The 27155-nt window shown below is 44.3% G+C and overlaps 1 protein-coding gene across 1 annotated transcript; it reads right to left on the bottom strand.

The window, feature by feature from the left end:
- Positions 1-15128, bottom strand: Tmem243 (transmembrane protein 243). Its single transcript, XM_051152066.1, has 4 exons — positions 14947-15128; positions 1850-1900; positions 1252-1356; positions 1-181 (listed from the first exon to the last, which is right to left on the bottom strand). The coding sequence occupies exons 1-4, from the start codon at positions 15022-15024 to the stop codon at positions 59-61; spliced, it is 357 nt and encodes a 118-aa protein (XP_051008023.1). The 5' UTR covers positions 15025-15128; the 3' UTR covers positions 1-58.
- Between the last annotated feature and the right edge of the window lie 12027 nt (positions 15129-27155).

The raw sequence follows: 27155 nt of genomic DNA, 5'->3' as shown, positions 1-27155 counted from the left end.
GCTGTCAATTCACATAAGAGTTTCCAAGAGTCCTGGTAAGTATTTCTTCTTGGTAGCCTCACCTTCCCACATCATGGAAGTACAAGTTCGCACATATACATAACATGATGATAGAAAATAAGATATAGTAAATTAGATTTCTAAATTTCGGTTCCAAGTCTCCTTGTCGATACCAGTAGATCTAAAAGAAGAATCAAATAAAACTTTAAAGTAATGACAACTGTTACAATGTAAAATACAGCTAATGCTTTTTATATGGATCACATTAGAATTTATTGTCCTGAGACAGTCTTCAGTTCATCATCATTCTTGAGGTTAATACAGCCAGTATTTTAAGTCTATGATTCAAGTACTGTTCACATGGTCCAAGATCATATGTATTCTTGTTTTGTTATTTATTTGGTTCTATGATCAAAGTAGTATACTAATCAAGCTAGGTGGCAATGTGTATCTGGATACAATTCTAGTATATTTAGTATAGCACATTTAGACGGTGCTTACATTTATGTAACTGATTCATGCTGGGATATATAAGGGCTTACATAAGTAAATGCATAGTTTAACTATCTCAACCTTGGACACTTGCTGCAGAACATACGAGACAAGGAAACTATTCAAGTGTTACAGACTAAAACCTGTTTGTCCTGAACAATTTAAGGATTTGCTTCTTATTTAAATGGTGTCAGAGGTCAAACCTAGGGCTCCTATACCCCTTACCTGATCCACAACCCCACACCTTTAAATCCCCCTGAGAGGCGCCAGCTGCCATCCTTAAGGGGCGGCTGTTTGGGCACATAAAGGGGCCTGTGTTTTCATTTATAGCCACTTCTCTACAACTACACCGTGTTCCCTGAGAAATGTGATGCTAACTGGGTTAGCTATTCTGGGAGGACAACAGGTCACAGTGGACCCTTAGGTCGCTATGAGAAGCAAATCCAGAGCGCTGTGTCTTCCTGGAAGGCAGTACCTGTTTGAGCCCTACATATATATACGGTCACTGTGCACAAAGAAGTCCACCGTTTGAAGTCTTTTTTGCATTTCTTTAAACTTTGATTTCTACCCATCAAGGAAACAATTTTCTTTAGGCTTTTTACTTTGGGGTTTAGGAGAAAGTAATTCTGATTGTAAAATCCAATATTTGGGGTAATTAAAGGAAAGAGATCCTATTATATAGACCCAGAGTCTAGAAATCTATCTGAGCACTACCATATTAGACCCCTTCCAAACACTTAAATTCTATATAGTACTCACAAGTATGCAGGCAGTAATACTACTCAAAGAGATGCAGACAGCAAAAAATATATTCAGTGGTTTGGGAGGTAGTTGAGGGAAAACAAAAGCACTGATCAGTGTTACCTGTATGGAGAGAAATTGTGTGAGGCCATAAGAGTAATTCCATGGTGTAGTTAGACTGGGGCGAGACAAGGTAATACTTTTTGCATCATAGAATCATGTTCAAGTTTGCACTTCTTGGTAACTTTTCCAGCAAGTATGAAAGAAGGCAAAACAAGTCTCAAAAGACAAACAAAACAAGACCTTCCCTGACAATCATTTAATTAGCAATCAGTTAAATGTCATTCCCAAGATTAATAACTACTAGGAAAAGATCTGATTGTCTTGGTGTTGTAAATATTCCTACTAAAAGTGAATAGTGTTCATTTTGACCACGTATGCTAAAACGGCTCCTGTACAAGGATGACATGCAAACTCATGAAGCATCCCCTTTTTATCAAAACTGCACTGCAAAAATGCTGTGGCCCATAGTCATACATAATTAACTTTTTTTTTTTTTTTTTTTTTTTTTTTTTCCGTATTGATACAATGGCAAAAATAAAACTAAGATACTTACTAGAATCAACAAGGTGGTTAAGCTGCCAACAACTAAATTGATGATTCGGTCCTGAAAAACACAAGAGTTTGTAAGACAGATGACTTGGATTTAGGTGCTGTAAGAATTAAAGCTGGTATATAGACTGAAGAGACCAAGCCAGAGCTGACCCTCTGACATCTGCCACATAAGCTCTGGTAATAAGAATCTGGGAACAGTTCTGGGAAATGAGGCCAACTGAGGAATATGCTGTTGGGAATGGTATGAGGGGGAATGGGGCTCAGGCAGGCAGCCAGCCGTAGCCTTGGCACCAGACTAATAAATATGGGTGTCTGTAAGTGACACAAAAGTTGACCCTGTGTCATCTAAAAACACTTAATACTATTAGAACCAGAGTGCTGTGCTATAAACAAAGGCTATGTAATCCAGTTTTGTTTTTTCTCCAACTTGATAAGACTTCAGTAATATAAACAATCAAAGACTTTTCCTAATGTTTTCATCCCTAATCCAACCAGTTCTATAAAATATCTAAAATGGGGGTAACCTTAATTTTACAGGTTAAGATAAATTTGGGCCCAGTGTGTTTTAAAGTACTTGCCAAAATTAGAGTAAACTCCCAAACCAAATGGAACTACATTACAAAGTTTAAAGGTTAAGTGTGTTAATAGAGTTAGTAGAACAGAGGGCTAGATATGTTGCTCAATAGTACAGCATTTACCAGGACCAGGGTTTGATTCCTCAACACCCCCAGACCCAGAAAGGAGAAAACTGTATATATAACAAGGTTGGGGTGGGTTTAAGACTTGATCAGGAAACAGTATTTTGGGGGAGAAGCCAAAGCTGAGCCATGAATTCCTATCATGGAGCAGAAGCTGCTGTGTTCTGCCCCAAGGTCTTGCACATGATGCTAAGGCAGGCTCCATGCCACATTGGCTCTTGAAAAGTTGTTTTAGTATCAACAGAAAAGAGAATGTGGAAACAGTAACACACTAAATCCTCTCTTCCAAGCTCTCTGCTTCTGAAAAATACAAATTAAAGTGGCAGCCAAAGCTGGGAACATAGTAAAGTGGGTCTTGGGTGTGCCTGATCTATGCAAGGACAAACCAAAATTCTCTAGGTGAAGGCCGGTGATCAAAGGTTAGAAGGGAAATGAAAAACTAAACTACAGCCACACCCTAACTGCTAAGTATGCAACATCTTAACACTGTAACCAACCAGAAATCAAGACTGTTTCTTAGAGAAGAAACCTGAACAATTCATTAGTCATTTAACTTCCTCCCACACAACTAATGTGTTTTAACAAGGTATGTAAGGATAAAGTCTCAAAGTTTCAACTGTCTATTCTGAGAATACCTGCTCTTAGGGATTTGCAGAAATTTATTATGGGTCCAAACAACTATGACCATATCACCAACAGAGGTATATATTAGCCAAAGTAAATTGCTGTTTCCAAATGTGACAGCAGCTTGTCAGCCAAAGTTAAGAGAAAAGAAGAAAAGTAAAACAAAACAAGATGGAGAGCAATTGACCAGACTTTCACATGTCTTCTAAAACTAGGGAGGAGGAGAGTAGGGAGATGGCTTAGTCAATAAAGTGCTTTCCACACAGGCCAGAGGACCTGTGTTTGGCTAAATTCACAAAAAGGTGGACCTGAGGCCTGGACAGTTGGACCCAAGTTTAGTTTCCAGCATCCATGTCAGGCAGCCTACAACTACCTGTAAGTCTAACTGCAGGATATTTGACACCCTCTTCCGGCCTCTGGTCAGCCAAATACACAGCATGCATACATTATATATATACACACGGTTTTTGTTTTTGTTTTTGTTTTTTTTTAAGATGAAAGCTGGACACAGCAATGTGTCCTTCCCCCAGGGTAGATGGGGTATAAACAAGCGATCTGGATCCTTCTACTTTGCCATTCTCCCATGCTTCTCTCATCTAGAGTCCCAATAGGATGTCCTCCCCTCTGTCCCAGTTTCCTGGTAAGTGAAGACTTTCATGGGACGTGCCCCTTGGGCTAGTATGCAGATATAAGTGAGTATATACCATTTGACTCTTTCTGCTTCTAGGTTAATTCACTCATTATCATTTCTAGTTCAATCCATTTATCCACAAATTTTGGGAATTCCTTGTTTTTAATAGCTGAGTAGTATTCCATATTGTAAATGTACCACAGTTTCTTTATCCATTCTTCTACTGATGGACTCTTAGGCTGTTTCCATGATCTGGCTGTTAAGAATAAGGTTGCTATGAACATGGTTGAGCAAATTTTCTTGTGTGTTGGAACATCTTCTGGGTATATTCCAAGGAGTGGAACAGCTGGGTCTTGAGGAAACCCTGGTCCCAGTTTTCTGAGATAGCACCAGACAGATTTCCAAAGTGGCTGTACTAGTTTGCATTCCCAACAGCAATGAAGGAGTGTTCCTCTGGTATAAGTCTTAAGCAAACCATTTTAAGAGTTCAAGTTGAGGAGTCAAAGGGCATTTAAAAGAAAAATGTGCTGTAAATCTGAGCTAAATAGTACCTGGAGATGAATGCTGGACTTAAACTTGGTCATTTTTAAGGTAAACTGAAACTCATTTCTGTCTGTTTCCCAGAAACTACCTTTCCCCACACCCCCAAGTTTTATTTTGATCTTAGTTCTTGGCTTACTTTACCACTGTCCAGCTGTGTGACCCCAAGTGGACCCCTTGGCCCTATCTTGCTTGATAGACTAAAATGAACTGATAGTTTCAACAGTTTACAACTCTGATTCTGCTTCAGACTACACTTGGAGTCAGACTAGGCCTAGTCACCTTGTTACTTAAGTCCCCAAGCTTACCTGGTTGGTCATTGTGTAGCACACTGATGGAAGGCACAGGCCCTCAGATTCACATAAAGAAGGCTTTACAGGATATTGACCATAACATCCAAGTAACCAAGAGCAATAGCTACCATCTACTCTTGGAAAACACCCTGTTGCTATAGAGTTTAGAATGCTAACAAGCATTGTGTTGAGTCTTCCATTCCCATGGCAATTTATGTTTTACCTATTCTCAAAGCAGACTTTCTGCTAAACATAAAAGCTGTGTAACAATAAAAAGATAAAGGCGAAAATTCTAAAGGGGTATAGAGAACATTTAAAAGTGAGAAGAGATAAGAGAATTTATAAGGAAATTCCCTATGAAATAATTTCTGATTTAATTAAAGTCTAGTACTATAGCTTTCAACGAAGCTTTGCATTCCATGGCTTCAGTTACTTGTGTGTCAATGCAAAAATACCAAAAGGGAAATTACAAAAATAAACAATTTGTATGTTTTAAACTATACATTGTTCTGAGCAGCATGATAAAAAAAAAAAAAAAATGACACTGTCTAGCTACATCCTGCCCAAGATATAAACCATCATTTCACCAAACTGACACTACACCATACCCATGCTGTTTGTCTGGCATGGCCAACTCGACTGTCAGATCTCAGTTACAGCATTTGTGTTCAGTGACACTTTCACATAACAGTGAGATAAACCAAAGAAAAGCCACAGAGTGCTTGCTGCCTTTAAGTGAGATGGTAGAATTTCTCATGTTGGGGAGGGGGTACGTTGGGGTTAGTAATGTCTACAGTACAAACACATCTATGTGAAGTTCTGCAAAAGAAAAAGGTTTCCTCATTTTACTGTTGCTCCGCACAGCGTATGGTTAGTACTTAGCTAAGAGGAAAGAGCATGGCGTCAGGCCTCTCTTGAAGATACTCTCTTGAAAACTCTTGTAACCACTCAGGGTTTTAGTTCTGAGCAAAGTATGCAAGTTGGATCATCAAACGGGGCAAACTTCTGGTTCCAGGCAAAAATTGCTGTATGATATTGCATATAGAAAATACAGTATTTTATACACAATCAGGTCTCATATTGGTCCAAAAATAGGTTAAAAACATGATCGATAGGTAAATTCCCAAAATAGTGTGTGAATTAGTAGGTGGGAGTGGTTGAGCTGCGGCTCCCAGTTTGACTACCCCTCCATAGCTCAACTGAAACACCACATCCACTGCCATCCCTCAAGAGAGAGCCCCATCTCAAGACCCCCAAAGATCACCCAGATTTTAAACTTACTAATCAAAGACTTACTACCTGTGTGCTGCCCTAAGGCCGGCAGTTAACAGTGGGATAGATGGCCTCTCCTTCAGCATTGCACACTGTTGGTATCTAGGAATGCTGGCTAGGGAGTTAAACACAAGTAGCCAGCAGCATTTTCCTCAATGCCTCTTTCACCAGTGAAGGGTACTCATCTTTGACTCTGGGACCTGACCTGTCACAACCAAATGTGGCCTCTGCGGCTTGTAGGATAGGCATGTAGCAGATCAGCATACGCTGTAGTTTGTTCTTGTACCTCAGGCCCAACATCCTCTCAAGTGCTTCCTGGAATAGGCTATTGTTGACTTCAAGGAAACAGCAATTGTAGACTTGGGCTATTGTAAGTGTCCCTGTGTTCCTAGCTTTATTAAAATGTCAGTTACTTTCTGCTGGAGGAGGAAAAGTCAGTGACTACCAAGGCTTCGTTTAAAGGGCTCATCCTTATTTGTCACAACACTCCCAGGGAGGAAACAAAAAGAAGATCTACAGACCCAAGAATGCCACACATTCTCCACACTCTTGGAGAAGGTGGGACAGGAGTCCCAAGGCAGGGCTGGTGGCTCCCCTGAAGAGTTACACCCGTCCCCAGGTGTCCCTAGTCATACCAGTCCCCACACTGTACACGTGCATGCTCTCCCTTTTCCACCCCTAAAGCCATGACACACGAACAAAGTTCATTGTCAACTACTTAACACTTTTCCAGACCTCCCCAAAACAGCTCACACTGCTAGGAGTCTAAATCCAAGACTTCACCAGGCAGGACATTAATTTTCAATCACACCATCTTCTTCCCTTCCTCAACTATTTACTATACCAAGCCCCAGTCTTTCACCTTCTCTCCTGTCCCCAAAACTGGACCATATTCACTAGCCAGAGCATAAACAATCTGCTACACCAAGACTGTGACTTGAGAACCTCCCTTGCAGACTAACTGGGGCTAGCAATTTCAGAAACACATAACAAAGACCCCCCCCCCTGGAAGATGCATCCTGGGAAATCTGGTCCTGAGCTACATGGTCTAACCCCTACCAGTTACTGGGTACTGACGTGAAGCCTTGCTTTGAATAGGTGTAAATATCTTCAAACCTTACTCATCTCTTCCTCTACATGTCAAAGTTTGAGGTGGTAAGGCTAAAGCTTTTTTATTTTCAAACTTTGATCCACTTCATATAATGGAATGGCACACTTTCTTCTAAGCTTGTACCATGTCACATGACCTCATCCTCCCCAGAAAAGTACTTTTTCCTAATTTAAGACAAAACCAAGCCTGTGCCTGTGTGGACTACCAATGCTCACAGTGACTTCATCACTTCTCATATTCCTCTGCCAGCCACAACACCAAGTATGTATCAGGGTGGTTACACATTAATGGAAGAAACAAGGCTTACTACAGATTTGTGTTTCCTGTCCTTAGGTAGTTCTTTGCTGTGTTTCACTGGTCTTTTAAGTTGACTGCTTCTGACCTCTCCAGAAAGTGGCCAGAAGCTCACCTGCTCTCACCTCAGGTTCTCAGTCCTATTGTTGAGTCTATTGTATCAGTACTCATCCCCACAAAACAAATGCTAAGAGAGAGGAGTACCCAATTTCCATTCCAGCCTAAGATGTGAGAGTGGCCTGCTTTGCTATCACTCCTGCACTCATGCCCTTCCTCAATCCACCATCTCCACTTGCATCCCTGTTCACTTGTTCTCACTGAGGAACACAACTGGCCTTAAGATCCCAAGTCCCTCCAACATTAGAAGAGCCCCGTTCTACCATGCTTCCTGCTTGGATTTTAAGCTTTCACTTTCTGCTCTTTCTCTTGACTAAAGAACATTAAAGTGTGACCAGAGGACAGAAGAGGGCATGAGCAATCACTATGCAGTATGAAATTTGAGAAGCCCTTTTTAAGGAAAAGCAAGGAAACAGGCAAGACTCTAGAGAGGGGTGTTGTGAACAAATCTATGCAGCAGTGGCCACAACCCAGGAATGAGCCTGGAGAGCTGTACTTCAGCTTTACATAGTGACATCCTCTCCAAACAGAATATGGAAATAACTCCCAGGGCTGATTTAAGGAGGTAGTCTCTTTGGAGCCAGGCATGGTGGCTGTGGTGGTTTGAATAGGTCTAGCTCCTATAAACTCTTGTGTTTGAATGTTTGGCCCTTGAGGAGTGGCACTACTAGGAGGCGTGGCCTTGTTGGCGGAAGTGTGTCACTGTGGGGGTGGGCTTTGAGGTCTCCTATGCTCAGGTTCTGTCCAGTGTGGAACTGGAGTCTCTTTGCTGGCTGTGGATGCAGATGTGGAACTGTTGGCTTCTCCAGCACCGTGTCTACATTCACACCATACTTCCCACCATGATAGATAAAGGACTAAAACTCTGAACTGTAAGCCAGGCCCAGTTAAAGGTTTTCCTTTAAAAGAGTTATCTTGGTCATGGTGTCTCTTCACAGCAATAAAACCCTACGACAATGGCACATGCCTTTAATCCTAGCACTTGGGAGGCAGGGGCTGGTGGATCTCTGAGTTCATGGCCGACCTGATCTACAGAGCAAGTTCATGGACAACCAGGGCTACAGAGAAACCCTGTCTGAAAAAAAAATTGAGAGGAAGGGAAAGATAGCATCTTTGGCAAGTGATTCATACACAAGGGTGAGGAGTGCGTTCCTGCAGGAGATGAGCATGTCTCAAAGCCTTCTCTTGCCATTCCATTCTTCCTGCTATGTTGCAAACACAGCATTGCTCCCCTCCGGGGACAACAACAAGGCACCACCTTGAAAGCAGCCTCCATCTGACACCAGTCCTGCCGACACCTTGGTCTTGGGACTTCCCAGCCTTTTCAAACAGTGAGAAAATAAATTTTTCTCATTTATACTTTACACACCACACACCAAGAGGCAGTCTGTTCCGAGGGCACCAATGTACTAAGTACAAAGAGACCAGGTAAAAGCAATGGTAATCGAAGAGAGAACCTTCTGCCACCCCTGCAGCACATATGATCCACAAGAAAAGACATGTGACCTAAAACATTTCCTAGGATGAAGTTGTGAACTTCACTGATTGGCACTGGACTCTTCTTGTGTCCAGTGAAAATCCTACTTGCACTTCTAGGTCAAGACTCAAGTCTGGCCTAATCTTGAGAACTCCACCTATGAAAAGGCACAATCTAACAACACCTATCAGTTTTTAGCTTCCTAGCCCACAAATGCCTCTGAGGACTGGGTACTCTTTCTAAGGGAAGCAAAGCAATATGCTAATGTGCAGAGCTCACTAGGCAGACTGCCTTCCCGCTGTTTACCTGTAGTGAGGTGGATGGGGCCATCACACCTGGATCCAAAATCCAGCTTCCCAAACTTAAGGACTTGAATGCTATGTTATGGATGGATTTTCGGAAATTACTTTGTTTTTCTTCCAGTCACAGAGGAAAACTTCATGTTACACAGCTCTAGAAGTGGCTGCGTAAGCTAACCCTGATTGGGGGCAGGGGGGTGGGGGCAAGATAACCCTGAGAAGATACGAAACAAGAGAGGTTTCCTTTTGCTGGGTGAAGTAGGAAACTCCATGCGCAGTCAATGGGTTTGTTTCTTCTGGGCTGTATGGCTCTGCCTAAACGAGACCTTCCCCCTTATATGGTCACCAGAGACAACCAGAGGGACAGACAGCATCAGCATGAGTGGAAAATGAGACTTCCTGCCTCACTGGCTTACTAGTGGTCAGTGAGCTCTCTGCCCATTGGTACAACTGTTCTTAGACTTCTCTGGACAGAGCCCTAGGCAGAGAAGATGAATGGAGAAGGGTCTCAAGAATGCAGGTGGCAGGCCTGGTGGTGCATTCCTCTAATCCCAGCACTCAGAAGGCACAGGTAGGCCAATGTCTGTGAGTTTGAAGCCAGCCTTGTCTACATAGTTCGACAAGAGCCAGGGCTATGTAGAGAGACTCTGTATCAAAACAAAACAAGCACCACAGGTATCCCGATAACTTCACACATATTTTCCACTGTTTCATATGAATCGAAATACAAAATTCCCTCTTTTTTTTAATCAAGTTATTTCACAGACATCTGTTAATTTCTCCTTATTTCATCATAGTCACATTTTGAAGCATATTCAGGGTGTGGGTATTTTTGCACATTCACCCTACCAGATTCTCCTCACAGATAAATGTACCTGAAATAGATTCTGTTCACTGAAGCACCGTTTATGGAAACTAAAGTAAAAATAGAGCCCAAACACTGTCTACATGTTAAAGGGGAGAAAAACAACTATAGCTGGTACTCACAGAAGCACACTAATGATGCAGGCTCAAGCTTCTGAATGGCAGACTGCACAAACACTGAGGCCAAGGCATGGCAGGCCTGTCTTATAAATCTTCTCTTCAGCCATGTCCCTACCAGCAGGCATGGACAAGTCATTTAACTTTTTAAGATGTAGTTTTCCAGTTGTGTACAACTTGCTAGGTGACTGTAAAGAATAGGAAATAAAAGTCCTTACAAAGGGCAGTTACTATTCCATGGTAAATGGTGGCCCGTCCAGGTGGCCATGTCTAATGGGAAGTCTTTAAGAACTGAGTAGACTCCTCAGAGCTTAGTGGGAGCAAACCGACTCCTCCATGCTTAAGCCAATTTCGAAAGCAGTCAATAATTTTAAATTCATTTTACTTGTCATAAGGAAACTCAAAGTTTGTCAACAATTAGAGCTCGGGAGATATTATTACCATGTCTGTCTGTATATGACCTGCATCTAACTGTAAGAATATAATTATTCAGTTCATGCGAACCAGGCAAGTAGCACACCTTGTGGGACCACACCTGGACTCCAGAAGTCCGGTCTTCCTGGAGAACAGCAAACCATTAGAGCCTCAGATGCAGGCTCAGTTTATAGTACACTGTATTATTCACCCATTACTACCGGCCTCTATTATATATGCCTCAACAGGAAGAGAGACTAACTGAATTGCCTGAGAGTTTAAAACGCCACTTCCTGTTTGGGCCGTCAATGTACCCAAGTTTCTGAACAGAAGCCTCTGCATTTTGTTGTTTTAGAATCTCTGAGAATACAGGTTATTTGAGGGCGATGTTAATCCCTCACGTGAATTAAAGCTTAATATACTTAAATCCCATACATAGGAAAAGTCAAGAGCCCCTTCTCTTGGGGAGCGCATACTCCAGCATAAGTAAGCATAAGTAAGCAAAGCTCCTCAGGGCACACAGATCAGCGCCAGGTGCCCCTCCTGACAGCCAAGACTGCTGGAAGGAAGCAATGACAGAAGCAGGAGTGTAAGGTTCCAAAGTAGAACATAAGACTGACTGAACAGGATTCAGATTTGAGGGAAGAGGGGGCACTACAGAAAGGCCACAAAAACCAAGAGGGAGGCAGCTACAAGGTCCACAAGATGGCTCGCTGAGTTAAAAAGCACTTGCCACGCAAGCCTGACACCCTGAGCTCAACTCTCAGAACATGGGGGATGGAGGGCGTCCAGAGGGCACCTTCGAAGGTCAATGGAGAAATGTGACCTTGGATGGGGCTGGCACAGAGCAAGGTATGAAGAGTGCATCTCAGCCCTCTCCAAATGTCTTCCGCGGAGCTCCCCAAATATCCGATGCCTGACGGAGGCCCATCCGCAGGGATCCCAAGTCCACTGCTCTTGAGACAAGAGGAAGAAAACTTACACAGAGTAGAAATCGGAAAGCAAATGCGTCTATCTGCCCAGAACTGCAAAAGGATTTGCATAAGAATGGAACAGGATTCCACAGGCTAGACCACAAAGACGACTGCAGCACCTAGGCACCTTGGCAGCTTGCTCTCTTTCAAGAAAGGCAGAGCTATGCTCACAGAATCACAGAAACTAAGCTGTCCAGAGAACCTAGACACTAATATTCCTCAGAGGGTAGCCTTGTGGGACCTTAAGCAAGAGAGGCAGCAAAGACACAGCAACCCTAACCACTGTTTGTCCTTAATTAGAAAAACAAAATTTTTAAGGGACTAAAAGTGCATAAAAAGCATTCTAATCTTACATTTGAATACTCCCAGCTCCAGCAACTTGACTAGGACGCAAGTACTGAAAGAAATCTTGGTTGTGCTGCTTTTGTTTGCTTGCTTATTTATTGGGGTATGTAGGAAGAGGGTTTTGCTCTTAGAACTAAGTATCAAAGCCTCCGAGTCCAGGAACTTCTACAGAAAGCCTCCCTTCCGAGTGCACTGCAGGAACTCCCCGCCCTCACTTTCCATCATGCATAACAGGATGTCACTGCTCTTCTCTGTGACCAGTGACCATAACCAGAAGACACCTAAAAGCCCTTTACATCACACCCCAGCAATGGAAGCAGCTGTCCTCTGCTCATCTGCATTGGCTGCGGGAAAACGCTTTGCTCGCTCCCACTGAAAGAATCACCTGCGCCCCTTCACACCCAGGCCCATGCAGCCTAGACAGCTGAAACTGATTTCAGACACTTAGCAACTAACTACAAAGCCAAAAATTGATGATGACAACTAAGTGCTAAAACCGTGGACTAAACAGAGTGACCATCTCCAGGTTTTAGTTCACACTACGTCAGGGAAGGAGAAGGAGGAGCAAAGAAAGAGTCTTGGGTCCACCACAGAGCCATTCTACAGAGCCATGTCTTGGAATGCTCCTGCGGTGGGTGTAGAACACTACCAAAGTAGTTAAAAAGTCCTGCTCACCCACTCTCACCAAGTAGCATTAGAAAGAAAACCCAGCACGTCACCCCTACTTCCTGGGAAGTGGCAACAAGTGTTCAGAGGTCTACACTGTGCTGTGAGTATCCCAGAGGCTACATGTTAAGTTACTACTTCACCTCGCTGTGCAACTCACAAAAGGGAACTAGCAAAATATGGCCAAAGAAGTAATCCTGTAAACTTCACTTCCTTAGCTGTACACAAAAATAAAAGCATCCGTCTCAGAAAGGACTCTGGTGAGAAAACAAGAAAAAACTGAATGCCCAGCCTTTTTTCTGAGTTCACTATTACCAAGTTTCCACTTGAGCGGCTACTGTGTCTAGTCTCCTGGCATCTGAAAAGAGTAAGCCAGAGAGAGACACTCACACAGGAGGAGATGGTGGTATTGCACTATGTCCTGTCATTAGTGGGACCCCATTCCTGTTCTTTGCCCCTCTCTGGCCTACAAATAAAGCTCTTTTGTTGCTGAAAGCAAAGGCAGATGTCTCTCTCTCTCTCTCTCTCTCTCTCTCTCTCTCTCTCTCTCTCTCTCTCTCTCTCTCTCGTAGGTATCTCAACTTATTTGGAAACGTGATTTGCCCCACGTCAACCATGGATCTCTTTCCTTTCTCCATTCAATGGAATTTATATGCAATGCAAGCTGAGCGATCCAGTTTTAAGAGACTGGTAATTAAATATTCTTTCCTTGAGTCACCAGAGCTACAATACTCTAAAGCTGCCTAAGTAGTACAGGGGGCAGTATACGCACTGCACACTTGGGCTCAGGAGTGGCATGAACAGGGATATATTTGGATACTGATGTCCTTGGATGGGTTTCAAATGGATGAGGGATGATAGGAAACTTTCAAGCAGGAGGCACTTGGCCGCTCAATAACATCAATTATTTCTCAGTTCCTACATAGGGAGGGTTGCCGTTAGGCTTTGAAGCTTCTGGCTTTGCTTGGGGTCAGGATTGCACTATGTACCTCAAGTTAATGTTGAACACCTGAGATAAGTGAGCCTTCCACCCAGCCTGCGAGTGCTGAAACTACCAGTGAGTCACCTCAGCCCTCTTCAGTGTGTCCGCATGAGTCAACAAGTTCATCAGGAAGTCCAGTGCCGCTGGATGACAGGGTCTATGGAGTTAAATGTGGCCTGAATCACCCAGACTCCCAATCAGTGCTCAAAAGGCTCTGTGCAAGAGATAATGAAACTGATTTGGGGACAGATGGACAACTTTTCACACAAATGAAATCAGTTTCTCCTTTGTATCCAAAACGCATGCCCTCTGTGCTATGACAAGGGACACATCCACCTGCATCTCTGTATAATGTGCAGATCTATTTCCGACTGCTCTCTTTCAATACCCAGGACCCGATGCATAACAAATGCTCAGTAATGTCTGCACTAAGCTTCAGAGCACGGTGAGCTGAGATTATGTAAAGCCACAAGAATCTGGACGCCCAGCTTAAAATGTCTTATTAAAACACTCCAAGATAAACCAAAAACCTATAAGGAATTTAATAATGAGTATTCTTTTCAAGGCAAGTCGGCAGCTTCCAAATTCAGGTTGACGTCTATGACTGCTCACTACAGGCTCTTCCCAAAAGGGGAGAAATCCAAGCTCTGCACTAAGCACAGCAACTTCTGAAAGGCTGATATTTCTTTATCAGGGTCAAAGGTCATCGGTGCCATTTACAATTGAAGGGGAAATAGGAGGTTAATCTTGCGCAGACCTCTCACAAAGTTACTGCTGAGTACAGAGAAAGGCTCTCATTGGTTGTTGGCCAGGGGCATTACTTAATTAAGCTTCTTGAACACTCTTGTACTTTTAAAGCACTTACGTATTGCCTCGGCCTATTTGAGTGCTGGGACCCTCTGAGCACCTCCTGGAACTGTGGCCAACATCCACCCTCACTTAACCGCTTCAACAACCTCAGCACAGAGCCCTTAAGAATTCTAATTAAACAACCATCAGAAGCAACCCTGGGCTCTGGAGAGGACGCTCTGGGCGCACAGCGGAAGCCACTAAAGCTCAGGACTCACACCTGAAGTGTGCAGCTAGCCGCCAAGTGAGGTTGTGCAAACTTCACAGGACTCTTCCCTCCACAGGGAGGTTTCCGCCCCCTCGTGAAGGGTTTCCCACAAGCTGCCCAGAACTTTCTGAACTTTTCTCCACTCCAACTTGCTGTCGGGGATGAGTGCAGGGCAAACATCCCAAGAGTGGGGCGGGATTCCAAGGCCAGCTCTTTCCACTTCCAAGTACACTCCAGGCCCGCCCCAGGAGCCAGCGGGATGCGGGGGAGAGGGGGGAGGCGGGGCACCCGCACACTGGCCCGGGGCCCACTCCCGCGCTCACCTTGGCAGACGTCTCCCCGAAAAGAGGTCTGTTGTCCAGGCCGCTGGTGCCGTAGGTCCTGGTAGTAAAATCCTCCATTTTGGGGCTGCTTCGCTGGTCCCCAGCCGCTCAAAAGCGAGTCCGCATCAGCTCGCGAAGTCCCGACGCCCGGCCCTCACGGTGCACGCATGGCCCGGGCCCTGGAAATCCCGACCGGGCGACCGTCACTGCCGGGGGCCGCGAGCGCGGCCGCTCCGCCCCAGCCCCGCCATCCTCATCTCCAGCGGCTGCCGCAGGAAGTGAAAGGAAACAAACAGCGCTTGGCCACCACCCCCGTCCGCTCCCGCCGTCCCCCCGCCCCCAAATCTCTGCTCGGCTCAACCGGGAGAAAGTTTTCCCGGCGCTTGTCCCCCGCGCGGCGGGCGAGTGAAGTTGCGGGACGAGCGCCCCCGCACACCTCCCCGGCTCCGCTGAGACCTCGGCAGCCGCCCGCTCCGCGCCCCGTCCCTGCGCTCCCCGCAGCCCTAGCCGCGCCCGCTAGCCCGCAGGCCAGACCTCGGCGTCCGATCCTGGTAGCGCCCGAGCTCGCTGCGACCCCGAGCCGGGGCTCCTAGAAGCCGGCGGGACCCTGCACTCTCCGGTCCCGGACCCGCTGCTGTGGCTGCTGTCGCAAACCGGTCGGGCCCGCCCAGACCGCGTCACGACTCCGGCAGCCAATCCCACGGGCAGAGGCGCCGCCTGGGCTGCAGAGCTTTATTTGCAGAGGTGCGGATTCTTCTACCCAGGCGCGGCTTTCAGCAGTTACACGTTCCTCCAGCTCTTGGCAATTAGCTGCTGCGCGGTGCCTCGAATTTGGCGTCTTAAAAACCCTCAGCCTGCTTTGACCACTCCAGGATTTGGATTTGGACACTTTGCGGTACCGGAGGCATTGGCAATTTTGTATGCTTGTTTTATTCTGCATTAAATACAGAATTAGAGGTCCTATATTATATAAACAGATAGAAATGGAACTAGATATTTCTTTGGTCCAGTAAGGGTGCTGACTAAACACGTTTGCTGCCACAGGCTAGAACTTCACAATCTTGGGCCTCTTTGGAGTCTTGGGGTTTAGAGAGCTGGATGGAAGTGGACAAGCCGCACATTTGGAGTCCTTCATAAACACGGAAAACCAAACAGCTACATGGGATTGTCCCAACACTTTAATACCTAGATTCAAGAGAGCTTTGAACATGTTAGCGTGAAGGAGATTCTGCGTTGAAGCCGTAAAGCCACGTAACGCTTAGAATCCAGACATGGGTTCCAGTGCCACGCAACAGTTTAGAACAAGGGATGGAATATCAACCGCAAAGAATTTCCAGTGCCAAGTACACTTAAGTACTACACATATCCCCATCTGCCAATCACTTTACGTGTTTTTATAAATTAGCTGTTTACTCAGGACTTTTTCTTAACAACAGCAATACTACATAATCTGGCACCCAATTCTATTAAAAGGTTCAATGGTCCTACAAATAACTTCATTCACATATATTCAGCTACATTCAACAAAGTATTTTTAAGACTCTCATCCGTAATCCTTTAAAGGAAGAGGAACGTATGTTCCAGATCAGTCTAGGCTATATAACAAGACCCTTTCTCAATAATAATAGCAACAACAACAACAACAACAACAACAACAACACATTAACAATACTTCGAGAATCTGCTGTGTGCTGGGCAAATATCCACCAGAACAACATGATAATTATGGGCTTAGGCAACAATAACAAAAAATCTTATATCAAAATTGAAATACAGGACAATCAAAATCCCCAAATTTAAAATTCTGAAAGGTCAAAATTCTGGAAATATAAATCTTGGTAAAAATTAACGCTTTAAATAAATATTTTAAGTATGGCAATTTGAGAAATAAGAGAACATTTCATAGGCAACTTTTTATAGTAAAAGAGACAATATACATATTTTGAAGTTATATACTCTCCATGTATACTAACAAGAGTATTCCTTTATTAAATATTCACCTCCTTCCCCTTCTGTCACAGACCTAGGGAGGGGAATAGGGTGAAGGAGGGAGGGAGAAATGGGAGGATACAAGTGAGAGGATAACAATTGAGTGTAATCTGAATTAACTAATTTTTTAAAAATAAAAATATTCACCGCCTCTGTGCTACGGTACTGCAGTGTGTGTGTGTGTGTGTGTGTGTGTGTGTGTGTGTGTGTGTGTGTGTTTGCGTGCACATGTGTGCTGCTAGCCAAGAAGACCAGAGGGTGTAAATTCCCTTAAAAATGGAGTTACACCCAGCTGTGGGCCCCCCACCATGGGTGCTGGGAACCCATCTCAGGTCCTCTGCAAGAGTATTGAGCACTTTTAATTGCCGAACGACCTCTCCAGCCTCCTAAACAGCGTATTTGGAAACTAAAACTTGTGTTGTTACTGAAGCCCATGGCCAGCTCCATCCCCAGAATTAAAATTTCTGCTCCTGATACAAGAGCCTCTTTCCTTGGGAACTGTAATCTTCAAAATTCGGCCTTCGTGTTAGTTTGAATGAAAATGGTTCCATAGGCTCCTAGAGAGTGGCACTATTGGGAGGTGTGGCCTCGTGGGAGGGATTATATCATTGGGGGTGGCTTTGAGGTCTCAGATGCTGAAGCCAGGCCCAGTGTCACTCTCTCTTCCTGCCCTTGCCATCAGGGGACGAAGCTTCTGATGCTTTGAGCATCTTCTCCAGCACCATGTCTGCCTGCACGCCACCATGCTTCCCAGCAGATAATGGACTAAACCTCTGAACTGCATGTAAGCCAGTCCCCAGTGGAATGTTTTCCTTAGTAACAGTTGCTGTCGTCATGGTGTCTCTTCACAGCAATAGAAACCCTAACTAAGACAGCCATCAGTGTTTCAAAATTTGGCAACCTTCACCATTTGAGACTATAATTGGGAAGATTGTAGACTAGGCATTTTGGTCATTTGGATGATGCTTCTTAGGCTTGTGATCAGCACCAGGTCAACACATAAGCATGGGCATATCTTGAGGCTGAAGAAGATAGAGGAAACACACAGTTGCAAACTAGGGAAAGGACCAGGCACAAACACAAGCTTTAAAATTCATGGCATTTCACAATAAGAGAAGATGCACCTAGTCCTACTGCAACTTGATATGCCAAGGTCAGTTGATATCTATGAGAGGCCTCCCATTTTCTGAGGAGAAAGGGAGGACTACAGGAAAGGACAGGGGGGAAGGGCCTGGGAGGAGAGGGCAATCAGGATGGAAACAAAAACAAAAACAAAAAAAAAGAAAAGAAAAAAGAAAAAAAAATACATTTTTTTTTCTTTTTAAATTGATGGCATTTGGCCTCACACCCAATGCTATCACCTACAAGCTGTGTGACCTTGGACAAGTCCCCTACTTTTGCTGGAACTCCTTCCTGTGTAAAGGCTGAAGATGAAACCCCTGCAGAGTGGTGCACACCTTTAGTCCTAATGCTCTTAGGCAGATACAGGTGGGTCTCTGTGAGTTCAAGGCCAGCTGTTCTACATTGTCAGTTCCCGGATAGCCAGAGCTACACAGTGAAATCCTGTCTTCAAAAACCACACCAAACCAACCAAACAAAAGTGAAGATGATAATAAATGGAAATGTATGTGACTTCAATTATATTTGAAATGTTTAATATGAATGCATAATACACTAGCAAATAAGTTTTAAAAGAGTGGTTGTCAAACATAGTGACATGTGCTATAATCTGATGGTGCTAAAATTCCTTCCCTGAAGAGACATATATAATGTCTACCCCTCCCACCTAATGTCCCAGTTCCACCAAAGTTCCCCTAGGAAACCAATGGGTTTATTAGCCTTATAGAACAGAGGATGAGGGTTACAGAAAAAGAGCATAAATAACCTTCAAGTAGCTACATGGGAAGGTCTGCACTCGGTAGGGATGATGGCTTCCCGACAGCTGTGAAAACGGGGCCCCCTCCCCTCACTCTTCTCTACTTAGCTCCTCTAGCCTTTTCCCCAGTTATCCTACCTAGCCCATGCCCAATTAGGGCAGAATCACACATAACTGTTTGGGAGAAGTGGCTGGATACTCAGGTGAGGGTCCCAAGGTCAAGCGAGGGTCAACAAGGCCAGCGGTGATGATCTTTTGATAGCAGATCCCCTGCACAACTCCTGAAAGTTATGCTGATTTGACTAAGATGCTACTCCTATCCTGGCCCTGGTCAGTGTGTGTATGGTGGGATATGTGAAGGATGGCTTCTAAAGTGACAGGGGGAAAGTCTAGTGAGAGGAGGCTTCTAAATCAAGACCCCAAAGGACAGACTATAAAGCCAAGATGAGAGGGGAAGTCATTCCATCAAGGCCAGCTCTTCCTGAAGGGTGGCCTTGGGAAGAAAGGTCGACTCTGAGGCAGTGACCTCCCTCTACGATGCTTCTTGTCTGGGTCACTGACTTTCTAAATGCTGCTTCATTTCCACCCCCCTCACCCCCTCACCCCCGATTCCAGCTTTCTCATGACAACTACTCCCACACTTCCCATATGCCTTTCACTTGCTTGGGAGCTAAATTTTGGGGAAACAGACCTATATTATAGCTCCATGGCTCCTCCTGTTTGCCAGGTTCAATGTGGTTCTACTTAAATTCCCATGGTCTAAGGCACTATTCTGTTGCTGTGAAGAGACCCCATGACCAAGGCGATGTTTTTTTTTTGTTTGTTTGAATTTTCTTTTTCATTAATTAATTTATTTACTTTACATCCTGAATGAAGGTTCCCCTCCCTCCTCTCATCCCAATCTCTCCCTCTTTCCTTTCCTTTCTCATGCCCCCTCCCTTTCTCCTCAGAAAAAAGGAGACCTCCCTGAGATATCAAACTGCCTTGGCATATCAAGTTGTAGTAGGATTGGATGCATCTTTTTCTATTGACGTTTGTAAAAGAAAGCTTACATCTAATTGGGGACTTGCTTAGAGTTTCAGAAGGTTAGTCCATTATCATCAAAGCAGGGAGGCAGGCATGGTGCTAGAGGCAAAGCTGAACGCTATATCCTGATCCACAGGCAGCAGGCAGAGGAGCCAGCACTGGGCCTGGCCTGCCTGGGTTTTTAAAACCTGAAAGTCAAGAGCCAGTGGTGTAGCACGCCTTTAATCCTAGCACTCAGGAGGCAGAGGTAGGTGGATCTCTGAATTCAAGACCAGCCTGGTACACAGAGCAAGTTCCAGGACAAACAGGGCTACACTGAGAAATCCTGTCTCGAACCCCCTACACCCTCCCCCCAAAAAAAACCCCCACAAATCCCACCCCCCAGTGACATATCTCCTCCGCTAAACACACATACTCCAAAAAGACCAAGCCTCCTAATCCTTCCAAAGGGTTAATAGCTTGAGAACCAAGCCTTCAAAAATATGACCCTATGGCATTTTTATTCAATGCACCACATGCATGAAGAATTTTGTCACTTGGCAAGCAAGTGTTCTGTCCCTTCTCATAAAGAATTTTGATTAGTTCAGTACAGATTATGCATTAATTCTTAGGTGTCTTACTTTCTCTACCCCTCCCCTATCCCCTCCCCTCCCCCATCTAGGGGGGAGACTAAGGGGGGGAAAGGGGAGAAAGAAAGGGGAATGGGGTTATGCTTGAAGCATATTATATGCTTGCATGAAAGTGGCCTTTTATACCTCCACTTAATACAATAATAAAAGCAAAGAAGGAGAAAGTCAGAATTTCAAGTCTCATCTCAGAGTTCATGAATTACATTTGCCATTTACTAACTCTTCTGAAGGCTCAGATATACAACAAAGCTGGAAAATCACTTACTTCATCATTACACTGTGCATTAAAGCCACATAATCAACCCCTTTCCCAGACACATACACTGCCACCACAATCACCATCATCACCACCCACCACTACCACCACCACCACCACCATCATCGTCACCACCAACCTCCACCACCACCACGACCATCATCACCATCCTCACCACCACCATCATCATCACCACCAACCTCCACCACCATCACCACGACCATCATCACCATCCTCACCACCATCACCACCACCATCATCATCACCACCAACCTCCACCACCATCACCACGACCATCATCACCATCCTCACCACCATCACCACCACCACCACGGCTTCTCAATTTTTGATCTGCATCTTGTCTCAGCTGAATATTTTGCACATTTTGAACTTTGACAACACTCAGAATTTCAGCATGTCTGCAGTAAGTGAAGACAGACCATTGGTAAGCTTTACCAGCTTTCTCACTCTTATAGGTCTATCTCTGGCCCTTTGGTCTCTGGCTTTCCTGATGGAGCCACACTATGTTCACTTTCTTCTGATTGAGATTCCATGTCCTTTCACTGTACTTCCTCTTATTACATATCTTCATCTCCTTTTTCCATTTGTTTTACTACATGTGTGCAAAAAGTCTCCTGAGACGTTACCCTGTCTCCTCAGCACTTGTGGCCAGACATTTAATGAAGATGGGGAGTTTAGGATTCCCTGATTAGACTGCCAGCTTTGACTGTGTGTTTAAAGACACATGAAATCCTGTGTTGCCTAGGCAACTCTTTCTTACATCTATCCAGATGGGGAAAAAACACAACCCTCACCTCAAAGGGATTAAAAGATAATTTACTCTAGGGTCAAATTTGGGTCACCATGGCCTAGCAACATGAATGTTACCCCAAACTCTATGTTCCAGTGTGGAAGCCGCTTTGTGAAAGTCCTATAGTTTTACAAAACAAAGAATAAAAAGTCATTATTCCCTGATATACTCATTGGTGGGCACGCGCGCGCACGCACACACACACACACACACACACACACACACACACACACACACACGACACCAAATTGGTGGGTATATCAGAGAGGCAGTCACAGAAATATAGGGAAATCTTGTCTGTGGGCTTCAGATGGTATCTGTTGGCATTTTTAGCTTCTGGGTTGGTAGAGCTAATGGTCTGCTAAGTTAATAGATTCTAAAATATTTTTGTCTATTTCTTGCAAGATGTTAGTTCCAACACAGACCTGGACAAGGAATTGTGGGCTAAAGTTAGTCTGAGATGAGGTAATTAATTCTCTGGGCTTGCAACATTCCAACCTCTCCACATTACTTGAGTTCTAATGAGCCAATCAGCCTTTACAGACACAGCTTCTTTCCAGGAATCTCATTGACCTGTCATCTACTTTCTTCAAGCCTCTGGTCACTTTCCACTCTGCAGATGACTCAGCTGAAAGAGGTTAGAAGCCATCATATGGGAATTCCTCCATCCCCAAGAACCTTGTCCACCTACTCAGAATAAAAGACATCCCTATCCATTTCATATTTTGAGATCCATAGCATCTCACTACCACAGAACTCTCATTCTGTAAATAGCTTCTGTGAAAAGGCATTGAAATGTGTTGTTTCAACCACAAAGAAAGAAAAACCTTCCACTGAGTCCATATCCCCTTTAGATGCTATGTGCTCTCTTTGCATACTCTGTGAAATGCTTGCTTATCTACACAGCCTTTCCTACTTCCTTGAAAACATACCCTACCCAGTACACACACACACACACACACACACACACACACACACACAGGGGGGGAGGGAGAGAGGGAGAGAGAGAGAGAGGAAGGGAGGGAGAATAGTTCAACTTTTCCTTGCAGCTGAGGTATGAGCTGAGTGTTTAGGCCCAATAGTCCCTTCAGGAATTCTGTTTAATTTCCTTAGAAGGTGCATCATGTTCCTAGTTAGCTTCAGCTGTCAAATTGACACCAATCTAGAACCTCTTGGGAAAAGGGAACCTCAACTAAAGAACTGCCCAGATAAGAATGGCCTTTGGCCATGTCAATGAGGCACCTTGGCAATTGCTAATTGATATAGGAGAGCCCAATACACTGAATGAGGTGCCAGCCGTTAGCAGGTAAACCGAGGCTGTGTTAAAAAAAAAAATAGATGAGCAAGACTGTAACTAGTCTTCCTGCATGCTCATGTTTCAGTTCCTGTTTCTCAGTTCCTGTTTGAGTTCCTGCTGTGACTTCCCTCCATGATGAAGTGTGAGAGGGAAGTGAAAGCCAAATAAACCATTTCCTCCACGACCCCCCCCCACAAGTTGGTGTTGGTCTGAACAGAGCAAGAGAAGCAAGCAAGGGCAATCAGAAAAGTGTCTTCTTTGATGATAAAAGTGCTGTCTGAGGAGAACTGCCTGCTAGATGCTTTCCTGGAAGGACATGATGTCTGGACATGATTTCAACATCTTATGACCATGATAGACTGCCAAGGGTATCCCACGGAAGACAGCCAGTCTAAAACTGTGACCTGAATTTTTCCTCTGGCTTATAGGTTTGTGGTGTGGGTATGTGTTTCCATGCATTTGTGTGTGCATGTGTGTGTGCGTGTGTGTGTGTGTGTGTGTGTGTGTGTGTGTGTGTGTGTGTAGTATAGTGTAGTGAAGGAGGGTCTCTGTTAGGTAAGTCATCTTTATTTTGGTATCCCTACTAATACAGCTACAAACATTAATAATATTTTTAAAATCAAAACTTTTCTAACAAGATGTGTACAGTGAGTACCTCAGACATCTACTTCCTTGCTTTCTATACTTACCTCCGTTCACTAGAATCAGCTGTACGTGCACAGTCCCATAAGTATTTTCTCATGAGAAATGCAGGAAAAAATGCCAATCCCAGAGGGCATTTTTAAAAAGGCCTTCTCATGTCTAGACTCTCGGCAGCACTTTGCATTAACTTTTAGTGCGATCTCATAATCTTCTCTGTACATCTCTTTAATCTCATCCCTCAGGGGCCCAGTCTGCAGCTTTTTACTCTTTTCACTACATACTTTGCAAAGTTAATGATTAATACACAAAATATTACAAGCTCAGACCCCAACAGCTTGCCAGCAGCCATACAGTTTGTAAACCACTTTTAGAAATCAATACAAATAACTATTAACTTCAGGTAAGACTTATGTTTCTGTTTTCATTGTACAGTAGAGCTGTCTTGGTAGAAAGCAATACCCCAGATTCTGAACATTAAAATACTTGGCAAGACATTTACTAGCCTGAGGCCTCACATCAGACCTATGAAATCATAATTTCTGGAGATAATACTCAAACATCAGTATTGTTAAAAAGTTCCCCAACGCTTCTGATTTGTGGCCAAAATCAAGAGTCACTGATTAAAGCTGGCCTTCTGCTGACTGCGGATACCCAGGTCATCCTCTGGCAAGGCACTAGCATAAACGTTTAAGTTAGCAGACTGAATCACGGTGAACCGTACTTATCCTGGACCATTTTCATGTCAACGTGACATATACTGGAGTCTTCTGAGAAGAGAGTATCTCAGTTGAAAAGAAAGCCTCCATAAGATCTGGCTGTAGGTAAGCCTAGGACATTTACTTAATCAGTGATTGATGTGGGATGGCCCAGCCCAATGTGGGTGCCACCACCTCTCAGTTATAAAAGAATTCAGGCTAAGCAAGCCAGTGGCCTCTGCATCAGCTCCTCCAAGTTCCTGCCCAGATTGATTTTCTGCCCCGACTTCTTTCAATGATGAATTATGATGTGGAGTCTAAGAAAAATAAACCCTATCCATACCAAGGAGAGTTATGCTTTTGATCATGATGTTATATCACAGTAACAGAAACACTAAGATGGTGCCCTTCTCTTACTTAGTTGACAAGAGTCTTTTTTTTAAGTGCTAATAATAGGTAAGTGCTCTACTACTTTTCTGTATCTCTAGTGACCTAATTTTTATTTTTGTGAAACTATCAAATACTAATTACCCCACAGAATTTTGTGAAAATTTAAAAAAGAACCTACCTGCATATAGTTAACACTGTAAATTATGCAAATGATGTGTGCATCTAGTAAAATAAGCCTATATCCACTATAACAAGATGGAGAACATTTCATTTAGTGTTATAGGAGAAATATAAACACAGTACAAAATTTATTAAGTTTTAGGTCTAAATATCCAAAAATGAACTCAAACTGAACTATAGGAGGATTTCTGGGGGGTTAGATACAAGCCAGCATTTCTCTGAAGCTTGTGAAATCATTTCCCATCTGCCAAAAGGAGTAATTTCTCTTACCTGGCAGAAAGGACATGTGATTGCCTGTGGTGCCTATCAGCCTACCAAAGTCCATGCTGGCCTCCAGGCCACATAAGTGTCACATAAGTACTTATTAAGCATTTCAAAGTCCACATTAACACCCTGGTCCATTCCTCCCCACAGCTACTTATCTTCCTTATAATCCACATGATCTGTCCATGCATTTCTCTCTATTCCCACTCTAATTATCCCTCTCTTCTTCACACCCCTCCCTTCTCTGCCTGCCATTTCTTTCCCCCTCTCCTCTCCCCCTTCTCCTCTTCTTTCCTCCTCTCTCTTACCTTTCTCTCCTCTCTGCTCTCTCTCCTCTCTCCTCTTTCCTCTCTCTCTCTCTCTCTCTCTCTCTCTCTCTCTCTCTCTCTCTCTCTCTCTCTCTCTCATCTCTCTCCCCTCTCCTCCTCTCGCTCTCTCTCTCTCTCCCTCTCTTCTCTCTTCTCTCTCTCTTCTCTTCCCTCTCTCTCTCTTCTCTCTTCCTCTCTCTCGCTCTCTCTTCTCTCTTCTCTCTCTCTTCTTCTCCTCTCTCTCTTCTCTCTCTCTCTCTCTCTCTCTCTCTCTCTCTCTCTCTCTCTCTCCTTCCCTCCCTCCCAACTCTCCAGATGCCTCTGTATATTTTCTGTCCCTTATTCACAATAAAAACCTTCCCCCAATAATGAAGTGGTCATGCTGGCAGTTTCTTTACTGTACCCCCTCACACACAAGTTATGCATGCATATTCTGACATAGCAAAAACATGTTTAGTCTGTGCTATTTGTTCATGGCATAGAGCTCTTAAATGCTTCCAAAGTCCAGGTCCATATAAGATCTTCCGTTCTAAGCAGCTGACTCCCAGTGGGTGCATAGACAGCATCAGGATGAGTGCTGGTCACCAGAAAAACACCTGGTCGTGGTTACAAGTGTGCAACTCTGAGGAGGAAGTAGTAAAGGATCACACTGGCATGATGAAGCCTCCATAAAAATCCTAAGAGAAGTTCTGCATCAAAGCTAGCATGTGCCCAGGATAGCTGCTCGCCCAACTGTGCAGAGGCAGGCGTTCTGCATTCTCACCCCCTCCAGACTTCACACTAAGTATGTCTTCTTCATGAAGCCATTCTTCTGTGTCACATCACATGCCCCACCTGTAGTCAAGGGCAAAAGTACAGAGAAACTGAAACTGAAGTGAAGACAAGGGGAGTCTGTTCTCAAAGTCAGTCCTAGAAGAGAAACAAACAGGGTGAAAGAAAAAGTCAGAACTTAACATCTATCAGTGAAAGTTACCCTGGGTTGGGGAGGAACAAGTGACCACATGACATCTGTCCTCTTTTAAAATTTTTATCATTGTGTTTTGTTGTTGGTGGTGGTGTGTTTTGGTTTCTTGCGACAGGTTCTTATATGGCCCAGGCTGGCTCTAAACTCACCATGTAGTTGAAGATGAATTTGAGTTTCTGGTTCCCCTGCCTCCACCTCCCCAGCTAGAATTGCAGGCATGGGCATCCACTCCCAGTATTATGTGGTGGTGCTAGGGATAAAGCCCAGGACTTCATGCACGCTAGGCAAAGACTCTCCTAGCCTACCGCAGGTAATCTTGACTGGTGACTGAACTGTATCGAACAGCAGGAAGGATTTTGGCAGGATCACACTCAGAGCAGTTGTGAAGAAGTGAATGCTCTGATGCTGGTGTGGAAGGGTGCAAGGAATGCACACCTGGAGAAGTGCCTGAGGTTTGCTGAACTGCTCTTTCTCACCAACCTGCTGTGTCTCCCCACAAAGCAACACCATCTCAGAGTGTTTCTGCACTGATTAAGACCTACACAGCCTCACTTAGTGGACTCCAAGAAATAAAATAATAAAATGCAGTCTAGGAGAACTGAATGACAGATGCAGTAAGTATAGAAATTGAAGAACCTGTGCACACACCTTCTGTGTGCCCCTGACAGGCGGGCAGGGCCTGGGAGCCTCCTGTATAACCTTGCAAGTAAGGCAACTGCTTTTGGAAAAAACAACTCCGTCAATTGTACTGGTTTTCAATGCTGGTAGTCAAGCCTGTCATGTGCTAGCCAAGTGCCCTACCAGCAGCTCAGTAACTAGGAGATTCCAATCTGGTTTGCCCTGCAAGGCTCTGGTTGGGTGATAATTTCCTTCTCTGTAAGA

The sequence above is a fragment of the Acomys russatus genome, chromosome 10 (genome assembly GCF_903995435.1).
Source record: "Acomys russatus chromosome 10, mAcoRus1.1, whole genome shotgun sequence".
Classification (NCBI taxonomy): Eukaryota; Metazoa; Chordata; class Mammalia; order Rodentia; family Muridae; genus Acomys; species Acomys russatus.
The sequence above is the reverse complement of the archived record's forward strand: the minus strand, read 5'-3'. Positions and strand labels throughout refer to the sequence as shown.

What these genes read in the sequence shown, in the direction of transcription:
- Tmem243 (XM_051152066.1), bottom strand. Translation starts at nt 15,024, where the DNA reads ATGGAGGATTTTACTACCAGGACCTACGGCACCAGCGGCCTGGACAAC. An exon ending in TCGGGGAGACGTCTGCCAAG is followed by an intron (nt 1,901 to 14,946) that starts GTGAGCGCGGGA and finishes TGTGTTTTTCAG; the next exon opens with GACCGAATCATCAATTTAGT. An exon ending in GTATTACTGCCTGCATACTT is followed by an intron (nt 182 to 1,251) that starts GTGAGTACTATA and finishes TTCTTCTTTTAG; the next exon opens with ATCTACTGGTATCGACAAGG.